Raw genomic sequence first — 18,361 nt, 5'->3', positions numbered from 1 at the left:
GGCTATCTTCATGGCAATGAAAGCATTCAAGGTACATCTGTGCAACAAGGTTGTGTTGATCCGGACGGACAACATGACGGCCATGTACTACATCCAGAAGCAGGGAGGTACACACTCTCCACAGTTGTCTCATCTGGCTCAGAGCATGTGGAAGTGAGCCATTCAAAGGAATATCTTCCTCATGGCGGAACACCTCGCGGGCAAGGACAGTCAGTTGGCGGACCTGCTCAGCAGGTACAGCCACCAAATGCACGAGTGGGAGATACATCCATCAGTACTCCACCCGTACTTCCTAAAGTGGGGTCATCCAGAGATAGACCTGTTCGCCACAAAGGAAAACGCCAAATGCCGAAGCTTTGCCGCCAGGTTTCCACACCCACAGTCGCAGGGCAATGCGATATGGATGAACTGGTCAGGCAAATTTGCCTACGCATTTCCCCCAGCACCTCTAATACCACTGGTGGCACGCAAGCTGAAGCAGCACTCGATGACTCTCATCCTGGTTTCTCCGACGTGGGCACGCCAACCATGGTACACCACGTTTCTAGAACTGTCCATGGTACCGCATCAAAGGCTGCGCCTCACACCCAAGCTTTTGACGCAGAGCCATGGCGACATTCAGCATCCAGATCCGCAACAGCTCAACCTGGCGATCTGGCTCCTGAGGTCTTAGAGTTTGGCTACCTCAACTTACCTCCTGACTGTATGGACATAATCAGGGAGGCAAGGAAGCCCACCACCAGAGCATGCTATGCGGCGAAATGGAAGCAGTTTGTTATTTATTGTGCAAACCATAACATTAACCCGCTGGATGCATCTATTCAGAACATCATTTGTTATCTTTTACATCTGTACAAATGTAATCTGGCCTATGCTTCCATTCATGTACATCTATCCGCAATGGCTGCTTAGCTCCAAGACAGACAGCACCTCTCCCTTTTCAGGGTGCCTGCCATTAAAGCCTTCCTGGAAGGACTCAAACGAGTCATTCCTCCGCGGACACCACCAGCTCCCGAGTGGAACCTAAATGTGGTCCTCACCAGGCTGATGGGTCCCCCATTCGAACCACTGCATTCATGCGAGATTCAGTTCTTGACATGGAAAGTGGCTTTCCTGATAGCGATTACATCGCTACGGCGAGTTAGTGAACTCCAGGCGCTAGCTATCCAAGAGCCATTTATTAAAATTCATTCCAACAGGGTGGTGCTTTGCACTAACCCTCAGTTCCTTCCTAAGGTGGTTTCTCAGTTCCATATCAACCAGACTATAGAACTACCTGTGTTCTTCCAAAATCCAGAGTCAGTTGCGGAGAGGATGCTCCACACCCTTGACGTCAAAAGGGCCTTAATGTACTACATTCATAGGACCAAAGATTTTCGGAAGACTAAACAACTATTTGTTGCCTTTTCGCCACAACACAAAGGCAACCCCATTTCCAAGGCTGGTATAGCCAGGTGGATCGTTAAGTGTATTCAGATCTGCTATCAGAAAGCCAAGCGCACTCTCACCATTCCACCGCGGGCCCACTCCACCCGGAAGTTGGGGGGCTCCATGGCTTTCCTTGGAAATATTCCTTTGGAAGACATATGTAGAGCAGCCACATGGTCTACCACACACACATTTACAAAACACTACTGTGTTGATGTGCACTCCAAACAGCAGGCAGCTGTAGGGCAGGCTGTTCTAAAAACACTTTTCCAAACTGCTGCAGCTGGCACAGGCAGCCGCCATTAATGGAGGGGGCTTCTATGTATTCTATGCACAGATATGAATTCAGCAGCCCACATGCCTCGAACCGAATATGCTACTTACCAGTATGCATCTGTTCTTGGCATGTAGGGCTGCTGACATTCATATCGCCCGCCCTCCTCCCCGGCGCCTATAGCGGCTGCAGCATTCACACATACTTCTAGCATGGTCATCATTCACAGAGTTTCACTCCATCTTTGCCACAATGGCTATAAACAATCTGAGGATGGAGTCGATGCCCATGTGCACTGTAGTCCAGGGGAGGAGACACCTATCTCGTGATACTTCGAAGACTCTTCCAGGACAACAATGTGCGATCATCCGGACCCAACACTAGGCGGCGATCTATGCACAGATATGAATGTCAGCAGCCCTACATGCCAAGAACAGATGCATACTGGTAAGTAGCATATTTGTTTCAAACAACTGCAACAGATACTGGTGGTCGCCGCTAGGTGTGGGTACTGCTATACAATCTATGCATACTGTGTAATCTTCAGCTCTTATGCCTCGAACGGAAAATGCTACTTACCAGTATGCATCTGTTCTTGGCATGTAGAGCTGCAGAGTTACACACGCCCACCCGCCTCCCCGGCTACCTTTATCTGTTCCAGTATTATCTTAATTATATACAAATCACCTGGACATCGCTAACTCTTGTACAGCTCCATCACTTCCCTAATGGCGAAAAACAATCTGGGGATGGAGCCGATGCCCATGCGCAGTATCACCCAAAGGAGGAGTCTCCTATCCCATGACTTCCAAAGACTTTTCTACAACAAAACAAACTGCAAACATCCGGGCCCACCACTAGGTGGCCATCTATGCATAGTGTGTAACTCTGCAGCTCTACATGCCAAGAACAGATGCATACTGGTAAGTAGCATTTTTCTTTTATATCCCTGTCCTTTAGGCCCACAGATGTTCCCTGCAGTTCAAGGTGGACCATGAGCATTTTCAGTTTGCCATGCTCCCTTTCAGCCCACCAGTTCTCTTTGGCATTCACGAAATTGATAACCTTCAGAGATTGGATTACTCGCACCCCACCCCTCTCACCTTGTCAACTAACTGTTGAAGGAAGGATCTCCATAATAGACCACCTCCAGACAGCGGTAAACCTCCTTACCGTTGCGGTTCACTGTCAATAAGCCAAAGTCACAACTGACTTCTTCGCAAATGCTCCCTTTCATGTGAGCCATTCTAGATGCAATATGTTTTTGAGTCTTTACCCTAGAACAGTGTCTAGGACATTTTGGATATAAATCCGATGTTTCAGCCTCTATCCTGGATCTTAATGCAGAGCTTTCTGAGGCTGCTGGGATTGTTTGCCCCCTGAAGTCTGCTAAGGGCTCTTGCCAGGTGGTACATGCAGGCTCTGCAGTTGGACCTTATATCTCAGTGAGCTCAAAATCGGGCACATCTGTTGGACTATATCTAGATTTCATAGGCGACTGCAAAACGATTTGCAGAGGTAGCACATGGACATCAGCCAGTGGCAGGGACCTCTCCTTACCCCACCCAGAGCTGATGGTGGTCATAAATGCATCCCTGCTGTTTTGGGGAGGTCATCTCGGAGTGGTGGAGATCATACTCCTCTGGTCTCCAGCAGAGACTCCACTACACATCAGTTTGTAGGAGTTGAGGGTGATTTGTGTGGCTTTGAAGGACTTCATGCCCGCCATCAAACGAAGGGTGGTTAATGTAGGAAACTGACTCTGTATATACTATACCAAAATGAGGTATAGTGTACGCAGTTGTACCCCAAAGGTAGGCAGAGCAAAAGTAGATAGCACCTTACTCTATATTTGTAGTAGTGTGGGCTAGCAGTAAGGCTTTATCAGAGAGTAGTGTTAAGCATTTTTTGTACACACTCAGACAAGAAATTATGTCACACACTCAAAAACTGAACTCGGACCAATTTGTGCCAAAAATATTAAGCTATTTTATTCCTAGAACCAAGCCAATCCTGGTGCAGGTAAGTGAAATAATATTTTGCAAACTCTTATACAGTGATTTACAATTGAATGCAGGTTCAGATGCAGTTGGTTGAATTACATCAAGTCAACAGTTTGAAATTACTTTTTAGTTACTTTACAGATTACTGTGCATGTTACTTTTTATATTACTTTTTGTGTTACTTTTGCTAATCAGTGTGATATGCCTAGATATCACACTGAGACATTTCTTAGGCAAAAGGTAAGTAATTCACTTTTAGTACATTTGCAGTTTTTCAATGTTTCATACTAACCAACGCCTCACAAGAATTTTCAAGGAAAAGCAGTCAATGCAATCCTATGGAAGGAAATTAAGTTAACTGTTTGCAGGTAAGTACTGATTTGTGGGAGTTGGTATTCTGGGGTTAGAACCAGGGTTCCCCCATGGCAGAAGATGCACTGTCAGAACACATTCAGCGGCACTAGGGTGCATAGTGCTGAGGCAGAATGTTATCCAATAGGGGATGGGGGCCTCCGGTTGGTGGCTGCTCACGAGAAGACCCTCAAGGTTGTGGGAGCCAAGCTCCTGAACTTAAGCTGAGGGCAAAGGGGGATTACGTTTTGCACACAAGGTGCACCCACACCGGCACAGGGGCGGCCGTTTGCAGGGTGCTGTTTTGGCGTCATGTGCCCTGTTTTCAATGGGAGTTGCCGGTTTTCGATTTTGGCTGCAGGCTCGTTCTAGGATGTCTTCCGGGAAGAACTATCAGCTGGACAGGTAAGCTGGAGGGCTCAGAGACGTAGGTGCAACTCTGGTTCTCTTCTCCATGGCGGCTGGATGCAGGGGTGTCTTTTGAGGTTGGATTTCACCTTACCGGGCCACTTGCTGTTGTGTAGGGTCTCCGTGCAGAGTCTGCAGGTGACATCGGGGAGTCCTGGAGGGTTCAATCCACGGTGGACTCTGACTCAGGAGTGCTAGGGGATCTCGCTGGGATGGGTGGGCCACTCGGACTGAGGCCATAGGTGTCGTTGCAGTGGTGGTTCCAGGCTTCGGGTTCCTTTGTCCTCAGCAATCTCCGAGTCTCTTTTGGCTTTTTTTTTGTTAACAGAGCTGCTGTTCACAGGAGATCCAGTCTTTGTGGAAGGCAGTTAATCCTTCCAGGGGTTGTGGAGGTCGCTGGCTGCAGGACAAGGCGACTTTTGGCGCAGGATCTATGTAAACTGCAGACGGGGCGATAGGGCTGGGGCCAAGGCAATTGTTCTCTGCACTCTCCTCTGCTGGTTGTCTTCTTTTGACCTCCTCCTTCGTAGGTTGTGGGATTATGCCTTCTTGATTCAGGACTGCCCCCTAAATACTGCATTTAGGGGAAGTTTAGGGGTCTCGAGGTCAGTAGCCAATGCAGACCTTAGGGTGACTACACCCTTGGTGTGCTCACCCCACGTGAGGGAGTGGGCACAATCCCTAATCCTGATTGAAGAGGGCTTCCTTCCGCAAGATGGTGGGCACTGAAGAGTGTGCTTCACCTCTCCTCCCCCATCTGAGGGGTGGGGTTGGAAGAGGTGGGCACACCTTCTGGGCTGCTCTAATTTTTTCCCACCTGTCTTCCTGCCGAAAAGGAGGCCTGCTCCTGATGGTAGGAGAGGCTAGTGGTCACATTACAAAGGCGGCAAGGCCTTTGAAGCTCCCCTGCCACGGATGGCTCTTCCTGACCTGCGGGAGGTGCGACTTCCTCCGCCCAGTAAAAGGCTTTGTTTCTGGGTTCAGGGATTGGAGGGTCCCATCCCAAAGGCCCAGAAACCTGTCTTGTGGTGGCAGGCTGGTGTGTCATCAGGGAATTCACCAGAGGCTGGTAGTTTTTCAAGAGGCATCTCTAAGATGGTCTTCCAGTGCAATTTTTCATTAAACCCCACACTGGCATCAGTGTGGATTTAATGTGCTGAGAAGTTGGATACAAAACTTCCCAGTTTTCAGTAAAGCCTTTAAGGTGCTGTGGAGTTCGTAGTGACAAACTCCCAGCACCATATACTCTTAATGGCATTACTGCATTTCTAATATAGGAACCATTGACATTAATGAGATTAAACCAATGATATGGACTGACCATTCTATGATCGTGTTTACTATCAATGTACTTACTAAACATTCCAAACCTTTGGCTTTAGCAGCAGCTTCAACAAGGAGCTGGAAAAAAAATTCTGTAGAAATATTCCAGCAACATTTTACATATGTACCCACAGGAAACATTAATGACGAAATAGAACCGCTCCAGAATAACATCAGGAGCGCACTGGAACATTGCTCAGCCCCACATTCTAAACACAAACGTAGAGGCACAGTCTCAGAGAAATGGTATGGACCTGAATTAAAATCTTTAAAAAGGAAATGTACATCTTGTGAACATAAATGGAGACTTAACAAAACCCAAGAAACGAGTGCTACATACAAAAGAGAACTTGCGCTTTACAATAAAGCTATCAGGAAAGCAAAGAAAGAATACTTCTCACGGAGGATAACAGAAAGCAAAAATTCATTGAAAGAACCATTTAAAATAGTCAAAGAGCTATGTAGCCCTGCCAGTCTCTCACTGGATCTTGTTCCCTCGCAAGAAGGCTGTAACAAAATTAATGAATACTTCTGCGAAAAAATTGATATGATCTATGCCTCCTTTTCCAACACTGAATTGAAACAACTACAACCCCGTGTATCATCCCTAGCTCAGGCTAGCTGTCCTAGATTTGGCCCATTCTCAGAGGAGGAGGTGGGCAATGCTATGTTGGAAGTAAAATCAGGCTCTCCATTGGACCCTTGCCCGCACCATATTTTCTCACAGTTAACACCAATAATTTGCCCGGCTGTAACCAAAGTTTTTTATCTCTCGCTGAATTCTGCTGAATTCCCGAAGATTTGGAAAAGCGCCATAGTCACTCCCCTACTAAAAAAAAAGCAGGGTCTGATATTAACAATCCGGCAAACTACCTGCCTATTTCTCAATTACCATATTTGTCTAAAGTGATGGAGAAATTAGTCAACAGGCAGCTTTCCAATTTCCTAGAAACTAACGATTTATTGGATATTTCCCAAACAGGGTTCCGGGCTAATTACTGCACCGAGACAACACTCTTGGCGGTGATGGACAACATTAGAACCAAGGTGGATCGGGGAAAAACAGTTGCCCTGATTTTATTGGACCTCTCGGCGGCATTTGATACCGTTCCACACTACCGACTCCTGGAAATCCTTGCAGCCAAGAGAATCCGGGAAAATGCATTAGGGTGGCTGCAGTCTTCGAAAGCCAGGCGGGAGCAGTCCAGCAGGCGACTCGAACCTGCGCCGCCAGAGGTCCCGGTCCCACGGGAGGTCGAGGGACAGGTCGCGGGGACGGAGCCACCACAGCTCCGGGAGTCTGCACCACTCCTCCAGGTCGAAGTCGTCGTCAGGTAAGAAACACAAGAAGTCGAAGAGGCGTCATCGCTCTTCTGACTCCCCCGATGCTCTTGTGACGCGGCCGGGGGTTCGGGTGACACCTCTCACGCGGCTCCGTCGGAGTCGAGGGCGTCGCGTCCAGCCCCACACCCTCCGGTCCCTGGGCGAGACGCGACGCCAGGGGAGATCGAGCGCTTCCTCATGGCCATGAGGTCCCTCTCTCCTCTGACGGGCTCCGCGGGGCCTTCGGGCCCAGTGGACCCGTCTGGGGCCCCTAGCGGGTCAGGGGCTTCGGCCCCGACGCCGTATAGTGCTTTGGCTCCGGCGCCGCAGGGCCCAACGGTCCCGACGCTGCCGCCTTCGGGCCCGGCGCCGCGGGACCCCACTGGACCCGCTTCTGGATCTGGGTCGCCGCCGGTGGACCTTACGACCCCCCCCCGGCGTCGGTCCGTCAGGTGTCACCTCCGGCGCCGTCCCCGATGCCTCCTTCGCTCCGGTTCCGACGTCGGAACAGCGCCGCTGGGCGCTGCTCTTGACGGCGCTTGGGGAGTTTTACTTCAATGAACCGGCCCCATTGGTTGACAACCCTGAATTTCAGGAGATAGGTGATGAGGAGTATTGGGAATGGTCTGAGGACCCTCTGACCCGAGAGTGTCAGCCTCTAGAGGACTGGACAGGTGACCTTGGGGATGCCAGTGGTCTGGACACCTCTCCAGACACTGGTTTTGTCTCGCCTCCTACCGTGGCTTCAGAGGAGGGGGCAACATACGGTGTGGTGTTGATGAAGGCTGCCAAAGCCTTGAGCTCCCCGTCGCGGCCGTGAGGACTAACCTCCTCAATGAGGTTCTTAAACCGCAGTCATGCCCGACAGAGCCTCTGCTGTCGTTTAATGAGGCCTTGACCGACGTTCTTTTGGGCACTTGGTCCAGGCCCGCTACGGGTTTGCCCGTAGATAGGAACGTGGCCAGACGCAACCGCCCGGCCCCGGGTGACCTAGTTTTCCTGTCCACCCACCCCACCCCCCGAGAGAATGGTCATCCAGGCGCCCACTTCCCAGACCGCATTCCCGTCTGCTCCGCCGGACAGGGAATCCAAGAGGTACGAGATGTACGGTAAAAAGGTCTTCTCCTCCCTTAGTCTGGGACTGCGGTCTTCCAACACCGCTTGCCTCTTGGGCCGCTACACCCACTCTCTGTGGGATACGGTTGTGGAATTGCTGCCAGAGTGTCCGTTGGAGGTACGGGCCAAACTCGGCCAAGCTCTTGTGGAGGGCCGGGTTGCAGCCAGATAATCTATCCGGTGTGGGCTGGAATTTACCGACTCACTAGGTAGAGCGATGGCAACGACTGTGGCGATAAGACGCCACGCCTGGTTGAGGTCCGCCAACTTTTCGGCTGATGTCCAAAACACCTTGATGGACATGCCGTTTGATGGCCGTCGCCTTTTTGGCGACTAGGCAGACCATGCGCTTGAGCCCTTTAAGGACTCCAGGGCTACGGCCAAGTCCTTGGGCCTCTCGGCCCCGCGCCAGCAAACTGGTGACTTTCGCTCCTTTCGTGGCCAAAGAAGGGGCGCCCCCACATGTGCTGCCAGCCACACGCCGCAGGCTAACATCCAGCGCGGTGGCGGCCGTGGAAATCGCCGTGGAGGCGGTCGGGGACAACGGCGAGGCCAGTCCACACCCTCCCCCGCAGCATCCGCCTCTAAACCCTCCTAGTCCGTGCTTCTCGGCCCATGTGACGCCAGTGGGGGGCAGGGTTCGCCATCACCACTTTCACTGGCGCACTGTCACTTCGGACAGGTGGGTGCTGCAGATCGTCCGGAGGGGCTACTCCCTCCCCTTCGAGACGACCCCTCAAGCCATGCCACCGCAACACCACCGCGTATCGGGGGATCATTTGCGGCTTCTGCAGGAGGAAGTTTCGGCCCTCTTGGCCAAGGGGGCCATCGAGCGCGTTCCTGGGCCAGAAGTAGGACGTGGTTGCTACTCCCACTACTTTCTGGTACCCAAGAAGGGCAAAGGGGGCCTACGCCCTATCTTGGATCTGCGGAACGTCAACGGCTTCCTCCGGACGGAGAAGTTCAAGATGCTCACTTTGGCTCAGGTCCTGGCTGCCCTGGACCCAGGAGACTGGATGGTAGCGTTGGACTTGCAGGACGCCTATTTCCACATCCCCGTCCTGCCGGCCCACCGGCGTTACCTGCGGTTCACGGTAGGCCAAGAGCACTTTCAGTTTACCGTGCTCCCCTTCGGCCTTACAAGCGCCCCACGGGTGTTCACGAAGGTGATGGCGGTGGTCGCAGCCCATCTGCGCAGGCAGGGGGTATCAGTCTTCCCCTACCTCGACGACTGGTTGTTGAAGGCAGGTTCGCCCCAGACAGTCGTCAGCCACCTCCAGATGACGGCAGACCTCTTGCACCAGCTGGGGTTCTCCATCAATGTGCCGAAGTCACACCTGTGCCCCTCTCAGAAGCTCCTTTTCATCGGAGCGGTTCTCGACTCGGCGCAGTTTCGGGTTTACCCACCCGAACAGCGGGTTCGGCATATACAGGCTCTCATTCCAATCTTTCAGCCTTTATCCCGAGTCTCGGTCAGGTTGACGCTGCGACTTCTGGGGCTGATGGCTTCCTGCATCCTTCTGGTGCATCACACCCATTGGCGGATGCGGGCTCTGCAGTGGGACCTGAAGTTTCAGTGGGCCCAGCATCAGGGCAACCTGTCCGACCATGTCCTGATCTCGGAGGGCACTGCGAGACAGCTGCAGTGGTGGCTCACGGACCGCGATTGGGTCAGCGGCAGATCCCTCTCCATTCCCCAACCGGAGCACGTGGTTGTGACGGCCGTGTCCCTCCAGGGCTGGGGAGGCCACATGGGAGAGGCGGAGATCAGAGGCCTCTGGTCTCCGGCGGAGTCCCGGCTCCATATCAACCTTTTGGAGCTGCGGGCGCTTCGTCTAGCACTGACGGCATTCCTCCCCTCTGTCCGGGGTAGTGTAGTGCAGGTGTTCACGGACAACACCACCGCCATGTGGTACTGCAACAAACAGGGCGGGGTGGGGTCGTGGACCCTATGCCAGGAGGCTCTGCGCCTCTGGCAATGGCTGGAACATCAGGGCGTGACCCTGGTGGTTCAACACCTGGCAGGTTCTCTGAACGCCAGGGCGGACAAACTCATCCGCCGGTGCATGATGGATCACGAATGGCGTCTGAACTCTGACGTGGCGCAAGGTCTCTTTCTGCAGTGGGGAGAGCCTTGGTTAGATCTATTAGCCACCGAAGAGAACGCGCAATGTCATCGGTTCTGCACGTTGGAATTTCCAAGGCGGCACTCGCTCGGAGATTGGAGTTGCGGTCTGTTGTATGCCTTTCCGCCAATACCACTTCTGCCCAGAGTGCTGAAGAAGATCAGCCGCGACCGGGCACAAGTCATCCTTGTGGCTCCGGACTGGGCACGAAGGTACTGGTATCCCGAGCTACTCAGTATGTCAGTCGATCCCCCGGTTCGTCTGCCTCTTCAGGAGGACCTTCTGTCGCAGCAGCAGGGGACGGTACCCCACCCGAACCTGTCCTGTCTCCACCTCCATGCTTGGAGATTGAGCGGCGACAGTTGAGGCCATTTGACTTGCCTCCTGAAGTTTGCAACATCATTCTGGCAGCCAGGCGTCCCTCCACAAAGTCGGTATACGCCTGCAGGTGGAACAGATTTGTGGCATGGTGCACAGCAAAGGCTGTGGATCCCCTTAATGCCCCTCTTTCTGAGGTTCTCCTCTTTCTCTTGCCCAGCAGGGCTCTGCTCTGGGCACTATCAAGGGCTACCTTTCTGCCCTTTCAGCCTTTCTGAGGCTGCCTGATCAACCTTCTTTGTTCAAGTCCCCTATCGTTAATCGATTCCTGAAAGGCATCACACATACGTTCCCTCCTGTTCCCTTTGTGATGCCTCAGTGGGACTTGAACTTGGTTCTTACATTTCTGATGTGCGCTCCCTTCGAGCCACTCCACAACTGGGGAGAGAGAGAGAGAGACACAGAGAGAGAGAGAGACAGACACACACACTCCACCGTCTGGACCCAAAACGTGCGCTCTCGTTTTATCTGGATCGCACACGCCAGTTCCAGGTGGATGACCAACTCTTTGTTGGTTACGTGGGCGCTAAGAAGGGGAACGCGGTGCACAAGCGGACCATCTCGCGGTGGGTCATCTTGTGTATTCAGGCGTGTTACTCCTTGGCTAAGAAGGAACCCCCTGTTGGGCTGGGGGCTCATTCCACTCGGGCCACAGCAACTACAACTGCCTTGGGCCGAGGAGTGCCCTTGCAGGACATTTGCCAGGCGGCTACGTGGGCCTCGCTGCACACGTTTGCAAGACACTATTGCCTGGACAGCCAAGTCCGGAGGGATGACTTCTTTGGCCGTTCTGTCCTCCAGGACTTTCTGGTGTGATTATTGGTTCGCAGACCCACCACCGGGGTTGGTATTGCTGGGGTATCTATTCTAAGGTAAGGAATCTATCACTAACATGTCTCTTTCAGATGCACAAGTTACTACTTGTGTAACGATATATCTGTAAGAGACATTAGTTAGTGATAGATTCCTTACCGACCCACCCATCCTCCCCGTTCTGCGAACCGATATCTAGGGTTAAGGTCATCCCCTTTCAGGGCCCTAGTTTCAAGGCACCAGTGTTGGTTTTTAGCATAGTTCTGCGTTTCTGGAGCGGAAAAGCTGTGTCGAAGAACTGACGTCAGCAAGGCGTCTAAGTACTCAGACAACGTCATCACGGCACCCACGACTCCGACGACTGACGCGGAGCCGCAGACGACGCCTACCGCCGCGCAAGGGTACTGCTACGCCAAAATTTCCGGATCCAGTCTCACGCCTGGGGTTATTCTAAGGTAAGGGATCTATCACGAACTAATGTCTCTTACAGATATATCGTTACACAAGTAGTAACTTGTGCATCTGCACAAGCTGCATTCTCAGATGAAGGTGACATTTTCTTCTTAGTGGCTGCCATGTTTAGATTCTCAGTCCTAGAAAGGTGGTTATGCATTCTCAGTATTGCAAAGCACTTTTTCTATGCCCTGTTAAAATAGTTATATCGTCTGCAGTTCTTCGATGTTGCCGTCCTGTTACCAGGCTCTCTCTCTACCCCTTCATTAACTTTCCATCCCCTGCTCGGCACTTAGTCAAGCAGGGCTTTCTTCATGCCCATACTTTGATCCTGCCTTTTGTTCTACCCAGCGATACAAAAGGGGATGATGGACGGAGCGTTTGAGCCAATCAAACACCCGCAGTCAACTGATCTGGGTTTAATCCATCACAATTCTTTAGCTCACTCAGCCAACCCAGTTCAGACATGGCCATATGCAAATCAGTCTGACCCTGTGTCTCATGGGAACAGTCCTGCCCGAACTGCCAAGCCATGTCTTCCCTGGACCGGAAACAAGCGTCCTGGGACCGGTTTCGGATTCATAACCCTCATCAGCCAGGCTATATTGAATCCAGTGGCCAGGTGAGCAAGGGACTCACGTCTGAGCATACCCTGCCAACTTAGGGCGTACAAAGCGATACAAAAAGGGATGATGGACGGAGCGTTTGAGCCAATCAAACACTCACCCGCAGACAACTGATCTGGGTTTAATCCATCACCATTCTTTAGCTCACTCAGCCACCCCAGTTCAGACATGGCCATATGCAAATCAGTCTGACCCTGTGCCTCATGGGAACAGTCCAGTCCGAACTTGTTCTACCCAGACATCACTAAAATTGACACATGTGAAGCACAGTTTATTCCTGCTCCCTGAAAGGTTTCTGTCCCACAACTTGTGTTTGTTTTGCTGCTGCACATGCATTTAGTATGAGCTAGAAGGTGTATATTAATCATTGATCTGCACATCGCTGGCCTTCAATTCAACTTCAACTTTGGCGGGGGTGAAAGTATTGTTATGTTTGTACATGTATTTGTCACCAATTAACTTCTCTGAAGTAAGAGCAGTGATAAAAGGAATTTGGGTTTTAAATGGCCTCCTGCCAGAGCATTTAAAAACAGGGAGGTTAGCCTGTGCAGATTCTTATTTGCCACCTAGATGAAGTCTCCGTAGATGGCACACTATTCCTTTGTCTCCCTAACATATCTGCGGAAAATGAAAAGTACTTTCCAGGAAGAGATTTCACCTTATGGCTCTGACATCAAGATATGCTCTTTTTGTTTGCAGTTAAGACTTTTTTGTTCTTTTCTTCTAAATTGGAATGCATAAGGACAAGTGAAAAATATTTCTTTAAATTAAGAAACATACAAGAAGTAGACCTTTTGGGAGTGATTTACCTTGCTATTTGTAAATGCCAGACATATATAGACTCAGATTGACATGAATTTTCTTGAACAGTTGCTGATGTGCATGTGTTTTTTCTACAATTTTAATTTTATTCTTGAACGTATTGTACTGAAACTTACTGTTTGCATTGTAAAAAATTAGCTGTGTACTGAAACTGTGCACTTGTCAGTTAAATTAATGTGACGCTATACTAGCTTGTATTATCATAAAACAAAGAAAAAAGGGAGAAATACAAAAATGTTTAAAACATCCCATGAAATCTTGAGGCCCATCTATGTTTCACATGGAATCCTTAGGTGGAATCCAACTAAGTTATTGACTATTATCCATCCCTAATTATTTATGTTCACAGTTGGGCCACTTGCACTTCTATGTAGACCATGTGTGTTGAAAGCTCCTGCGACATTCCACAGGAACTGTAACAGGGGCCATTGATCCATTCCGGGTGCAGTAATTAGTGTAACTGTTATTACTTTGCCAGAGACTGTGGTCCATTGTGATTTTTTTTGCCCTTGTTGCCCTGCTGCAGCAACGTCGTGGAGAAATGTGTGACACATGCTTCTCGCACAGAACGTGCCATGTTGATTGATGAGGTTTGCACTATGAATGACGGTCCACACAGTGCACTGTACACAATGATGAAAGACCAGTATGCCAACTATGTGGTACAGAAAATGATAGATGTCGCCGAGCCCGCACAACGTAAGATTGTGATGCACAAGGTAAGTTGCCATTTTACGCAGAGGTGGCATGTCTTCAAGAACTTTAATTTGAACATTTCATGTTTGACTGCATAGATTCTTATTCTTCCAGGGCCCACATCACAGAATATTTCTCTGTTTTTCCTAGTCTGTGTGTCCATTAGAAAGATGCCACTATGGTTGTTATGATAAATATATTAAATATAGCCCCTGATTTATGACGCATCAAAGTGTAAGCATCAGTCATGATGTATGGCTAGTGTGAGAAAGTGCCCTCTTTCTGTGTGGGTGCCCCACTTTTTGCTCAATTGCTGATGTACTTTGAGTGTTCTCTGGGCTCCTGTTAATCAGGTAACCAGGGCCTATGTTCTTTCCCTAAAACTGCATTAAAGCCTAAACCCAATTGGCATCTCTGGCCACAGGTCAGCCCCTGGTAAATGGTACCCAGGGCACTGTGGCCAGAGAAGGCCTCTAAGCATGGGCATCCGCAGAAGTGTTTCCAAGTGGGGGCAACATTTTAACTTCATCACCATCCTCCGACATGATTGAGCACAAGTATTAAATACATTAAAAAAAAATCTAATAAGACAAGGAGCTTAAATAAACAAAGAAACCCATAGGGGGAAGAGAAAAATATTGTGAGGCGCCACAGCAGACGACCTGGCAACTACAATAAAACAGGAAAAAACAAAAAATGACCGGCAAAAAACAAAAACATTCTAAATCAGGTTGATGCGGTTCTAGAGCATGGGTACTCACAAACCTTCTCTCGGGGGCCAAATTTAAAGTGTTGTTTGTGGCCGAGGGCCGCACCAGTGGGGTCGGGGTCAGTGGGGGAGGGGGGAGAGGCTAGAGCAACAAAAAAACTATGACTATGAGGTTATACACAGGTCCCTGCAGCGGACGCCTTCGTCCACTTAGCCACCAGACCCGGCATACACACATCTTTCTCTCTCTGTCTGTCTCTCTGCCTCCCTCCCTCTCTCTCTGTCTCCCTCCCTCTAACTATCTCTCTAACACCCTCCCTCTCCCTGTCTCCCTCTGACTCACTCACTCTGTCTGTCTATCTATCTCTCCCTCGCTCGCTCTCTCTGTCTCTCTCTCTCTCTCCCTGTCCCCCTCTCTCTCTCCCCCTCTGTCACCCTCCCTCCCTCCCTCTGTCTGTCTCTCTTCCTCTTTCTGTCTACCTCCCTCTGTCGCCCTTCTCCCACAGTCTTGTCTCCCTCTGTCTATCTCCCTCTGTCTGTTGCCCTTTGTCTGTCGCCCTCTGTCTGTGTCTCCCCCGTCTCTCTCCCTCTGATGGTCTCCGTCTGATTGTCTCCGTCTGATTGTCTCCGTCTGATTGTCGCCCTCTGTCTGTCGCCCTCTGTCTGTCGCCCTCTGTCTGTCGCCCTCTGTCTGTCGCCCTCTGTCTGTCGCCCTCTGTCTGTCGCCCTCTGTCTGTCGCCCTCTGTCTGTCGCCCTCTGTCTGTCGCCCTCTGTCTGTCGTCCTCTGTCTCTCTCCCTCTGTCTCCCTCCCTCTGTCTCCCTCCCTTTGTCACCCTCTTTCTGTCGCCCTCTGTCACCGTCTAGCTGTCTCCCTCCCTCTGTCTCCCTCCCTCTATCTCCCTCCGTCTCCCTCCCTCCCTCTCTCTGTCTCCCTCTCTCTGTCTCCCTCTCTCTGTCTCCCTCTCTCTGTCTCCCTCACCCTCTGTCTCCCTCCCTCTCTCTCTCCCTCTGTCTCCCTCTATGTCTCTCTGTCTGTCTTAGTCTCTGCCTCTATCTGTCTGTCCCTTTGTCTGCCACTATCTGTCTGTCTCTATCTGTCCCTGTTTCCCTCCCTCTGTCTCCCTCACTCTCTCCCTCTGTCTCCAGCCCTGTCTGTCTCCCTCTCTCTCTGTCTCCCTCTGCCTGTCTTTGTCTCCCTCTGCCTGTCTTTGTCTCCCTCCCTCGGTCTCCTTCCCTCTGTCTCCCTCCCTCTGTCTTCCTCCCTCTGTCTCCCTCCCTGTCTCCCTCCCTCTGTCTCCCTCTGCCTCCCTCTTCCTGTCTCCCTCTCTCTTGGTCTCCCTTTCTCTGTCTCCCTCTCCCTCTGTCTCCCTCTCTTTCCCTCTCTCTCTGTCTCCCTCCCTCTGTCTGTCTCCCACCCTGTATCGCCCTCTATCTGTCTCCCTGTCTCCCTCCCTCCCTCTGTCGTCCCCTTCCCTCTGTATGTCGCCCTCTGTCTCCCTCCGTCTCCCTCCCTCATTGTGTTTATCTATAATTATGTACCCCCCCTCGCCTCTTTTCCTATCTTCTTTCGTCAATCATTTCTCCCCCTTTCCGTTTGTCTCTACTCCCCCCTCCGTCTCTTATATTTCCTTTTAGCTCTGTCTCTCTCTGTATCTCTCCTCTGCTCGTACGTCTCCCTTGGCCACAACATGGAGGGTTAATTACATTTTGCACTACAACATTGTCAAAATCGAATTTTCATTTTTTTCCATTTTTAGTCATTTTGTTCTTTAAATGTAGTTATTTCAGTCCTTAGTGTTTTTCCCCAGAGTTTTTCCACTATTAGCTGTATACAGCATTCTCCCCAATGCACAAACGGATGGAATTTCATAAGAAAGTTTCAATTTCAATCTGGCCTGTCACTTCAGTTTTTAAACTAAGAATGTTAGCACTAACCCCGCTCCCCAAACGCCCCCACCAGCGCCCCTTAGCTTTTTAGCTGATCGTTGTGGCCTGCTGTGAGAGACTAAAGCTCCCGTCCCCTGCCTAAGACTTGCTAATTGTGCTGCTCATCTCCTGAGGCCTGGGATGGGCGGATATGCTCCATGCTGTGCCTTCTCTGCCGGCCCATTGTCATTCTGCCCATGACAATGGACCGGCCTCACTCTGTGGCCTGCTGAGAGTCACACTCGGCGCTGTAGCAACCTTTTAGGTAGGAAAGTCGGCTCAGGTATGTGGGTCCATCCTCTAGAACTGGGCCTGGATCCAGGGTGGGGGGGGAGCAAGAGCCCCCTCTTGCCCCCCACCCTGCGGACGCCCATGCCTCTAAGGGCTGCAGCACTTATTGTGCCACCCTTAAAGGTCCTGTACCCTGACACTCACGCTGATTTTGCAGGCTGCGTGTCTTGGTGCAGAAAAAAGTGGAGTCGACATGGATTTCATCCCTGTGTGCCATGCCTACAACCCACTGTCTTGGCATGGATCAGTCACCCCTCTAGCTGGGTGCACTATACTAGTGGTGACGGTACAGGTGCATGAGCCCTCTACCCCTAGAGTGTCTAAGTCCATTCTTAGACATTGTAAGTGCAGTGCTGCCATTAAGAGTATATGGCTACACCGAAAAAACTGAGAAGTTTGGTATCAAACTTCTCAGCAAATCAAACCCACACTGATGCCAGTGCACACAGAGCATCGTAGAGATGCCCCCTGCAAACTAACCTACTACTAGTGTCCAGGCTGAGGGGCTGCTTTCATATGCCACCACCAGACATGTTTCTGGACCCCTGAGTCGAGAGCCTGCTGCTTTCTGGGGCCTGAAACAATGCACATCCCCCATGATGGGCAGGGTACACGAAGGGGAAGCTTCAAAGGCTTGCCGCATTTGTGAGCTTCCCCAGGCCAATTGCTGCTTTCAGCAACTGGTCCCCACTGGTCTGACCCTCACTTTGGGCGATTGAACCAGCTGGAAAGAAGTGAGGAAGAGAGTTGTGCCCACCTCTGCCAACTCCACCCCTTCAGGTGGGAGAGGTGAGGTGATGCACAACTCAGTCCATACCATCCTGAAGGTGGGGAGGTGGGGGGGGGGACTAAGCCAACCAGGGACAAGCACATGCCCCTCCTACTGGAGGGTGGCATAATAGGGGGTGTAACCACCCCAGGGAAGGGACCCATTGGTCCCTGCATTTTACCTACCTGTAACACCCCTAGATTTTGTATTTAGAGGCACCCCTGAACCTTTCTTACTCAGATCCAGCCAAGAAGAAAAGAAGGACCGAACATCTGTGCAGCAGCTAACCAGATGAAGACGCCTACTGACTTGGCCCCAGCCCTACCGGCCTGTCTTCCCCCCTCGAACCTTCTCCTGCGAAATCCCGGTGTGTCCTGCTGCCAGCATTCTCAAAAACCCCAGAGGACCTGCCTGCCTTCACTTTTAAAGACTGCTTCTCCAGTGAACACTCGATTTGTTCAACTGCAACCTCTAGCACAGCCGGAAACTGCAAATCCGACCCACTCTGCACCCGCCGTCCATGGC

The 18,361-nt window shown here is 51.1% G+C and overlaps 1 protein-coding gene across 23 annotated transcripts in view; it reads left to right on the top strand.

Annotated features, from left to right (window-relative positions):
- Positions 1 to 18,361, top strand: part of PUM1 (pumilio RNA binding family member 1) — a 1,043,345-nt gene that overhangs the window by 918,789 nt on the left and 106,195 nt on the right. For all 23 annotated transcript variants that reach the window (XM_086956835.1, XM_086956828.1, XM_086956827.1 and 20 more), the window contains one exon: positions 13,971 to 14,163. In XM_086956835.1, coding sequence (XP_086812961.1) covers positions 13,971 to 14,163 — 193 coding nt within the window. The remainder of the gene's footprint in view (positions 1 to 13,970; positions 14,164 to 18,361) is intronic.

Source organism: Lissotriton vulgaris, chromosome 2_1 (assembly GCF_964263255.1).
Source record: "Lissotriton vulgaris chromosome 2_1, aLisVul1.2, whole genome shotgun sequence".
NCBI lineage: Eukaryota > Metazoa > Chordata > Amphibia > Caudata > Salamandridae > Lissotriton > Lissotriton vulgaris.
This window is presented reverse-complemented; position numbering and strand designations above follow the sequence as displayed.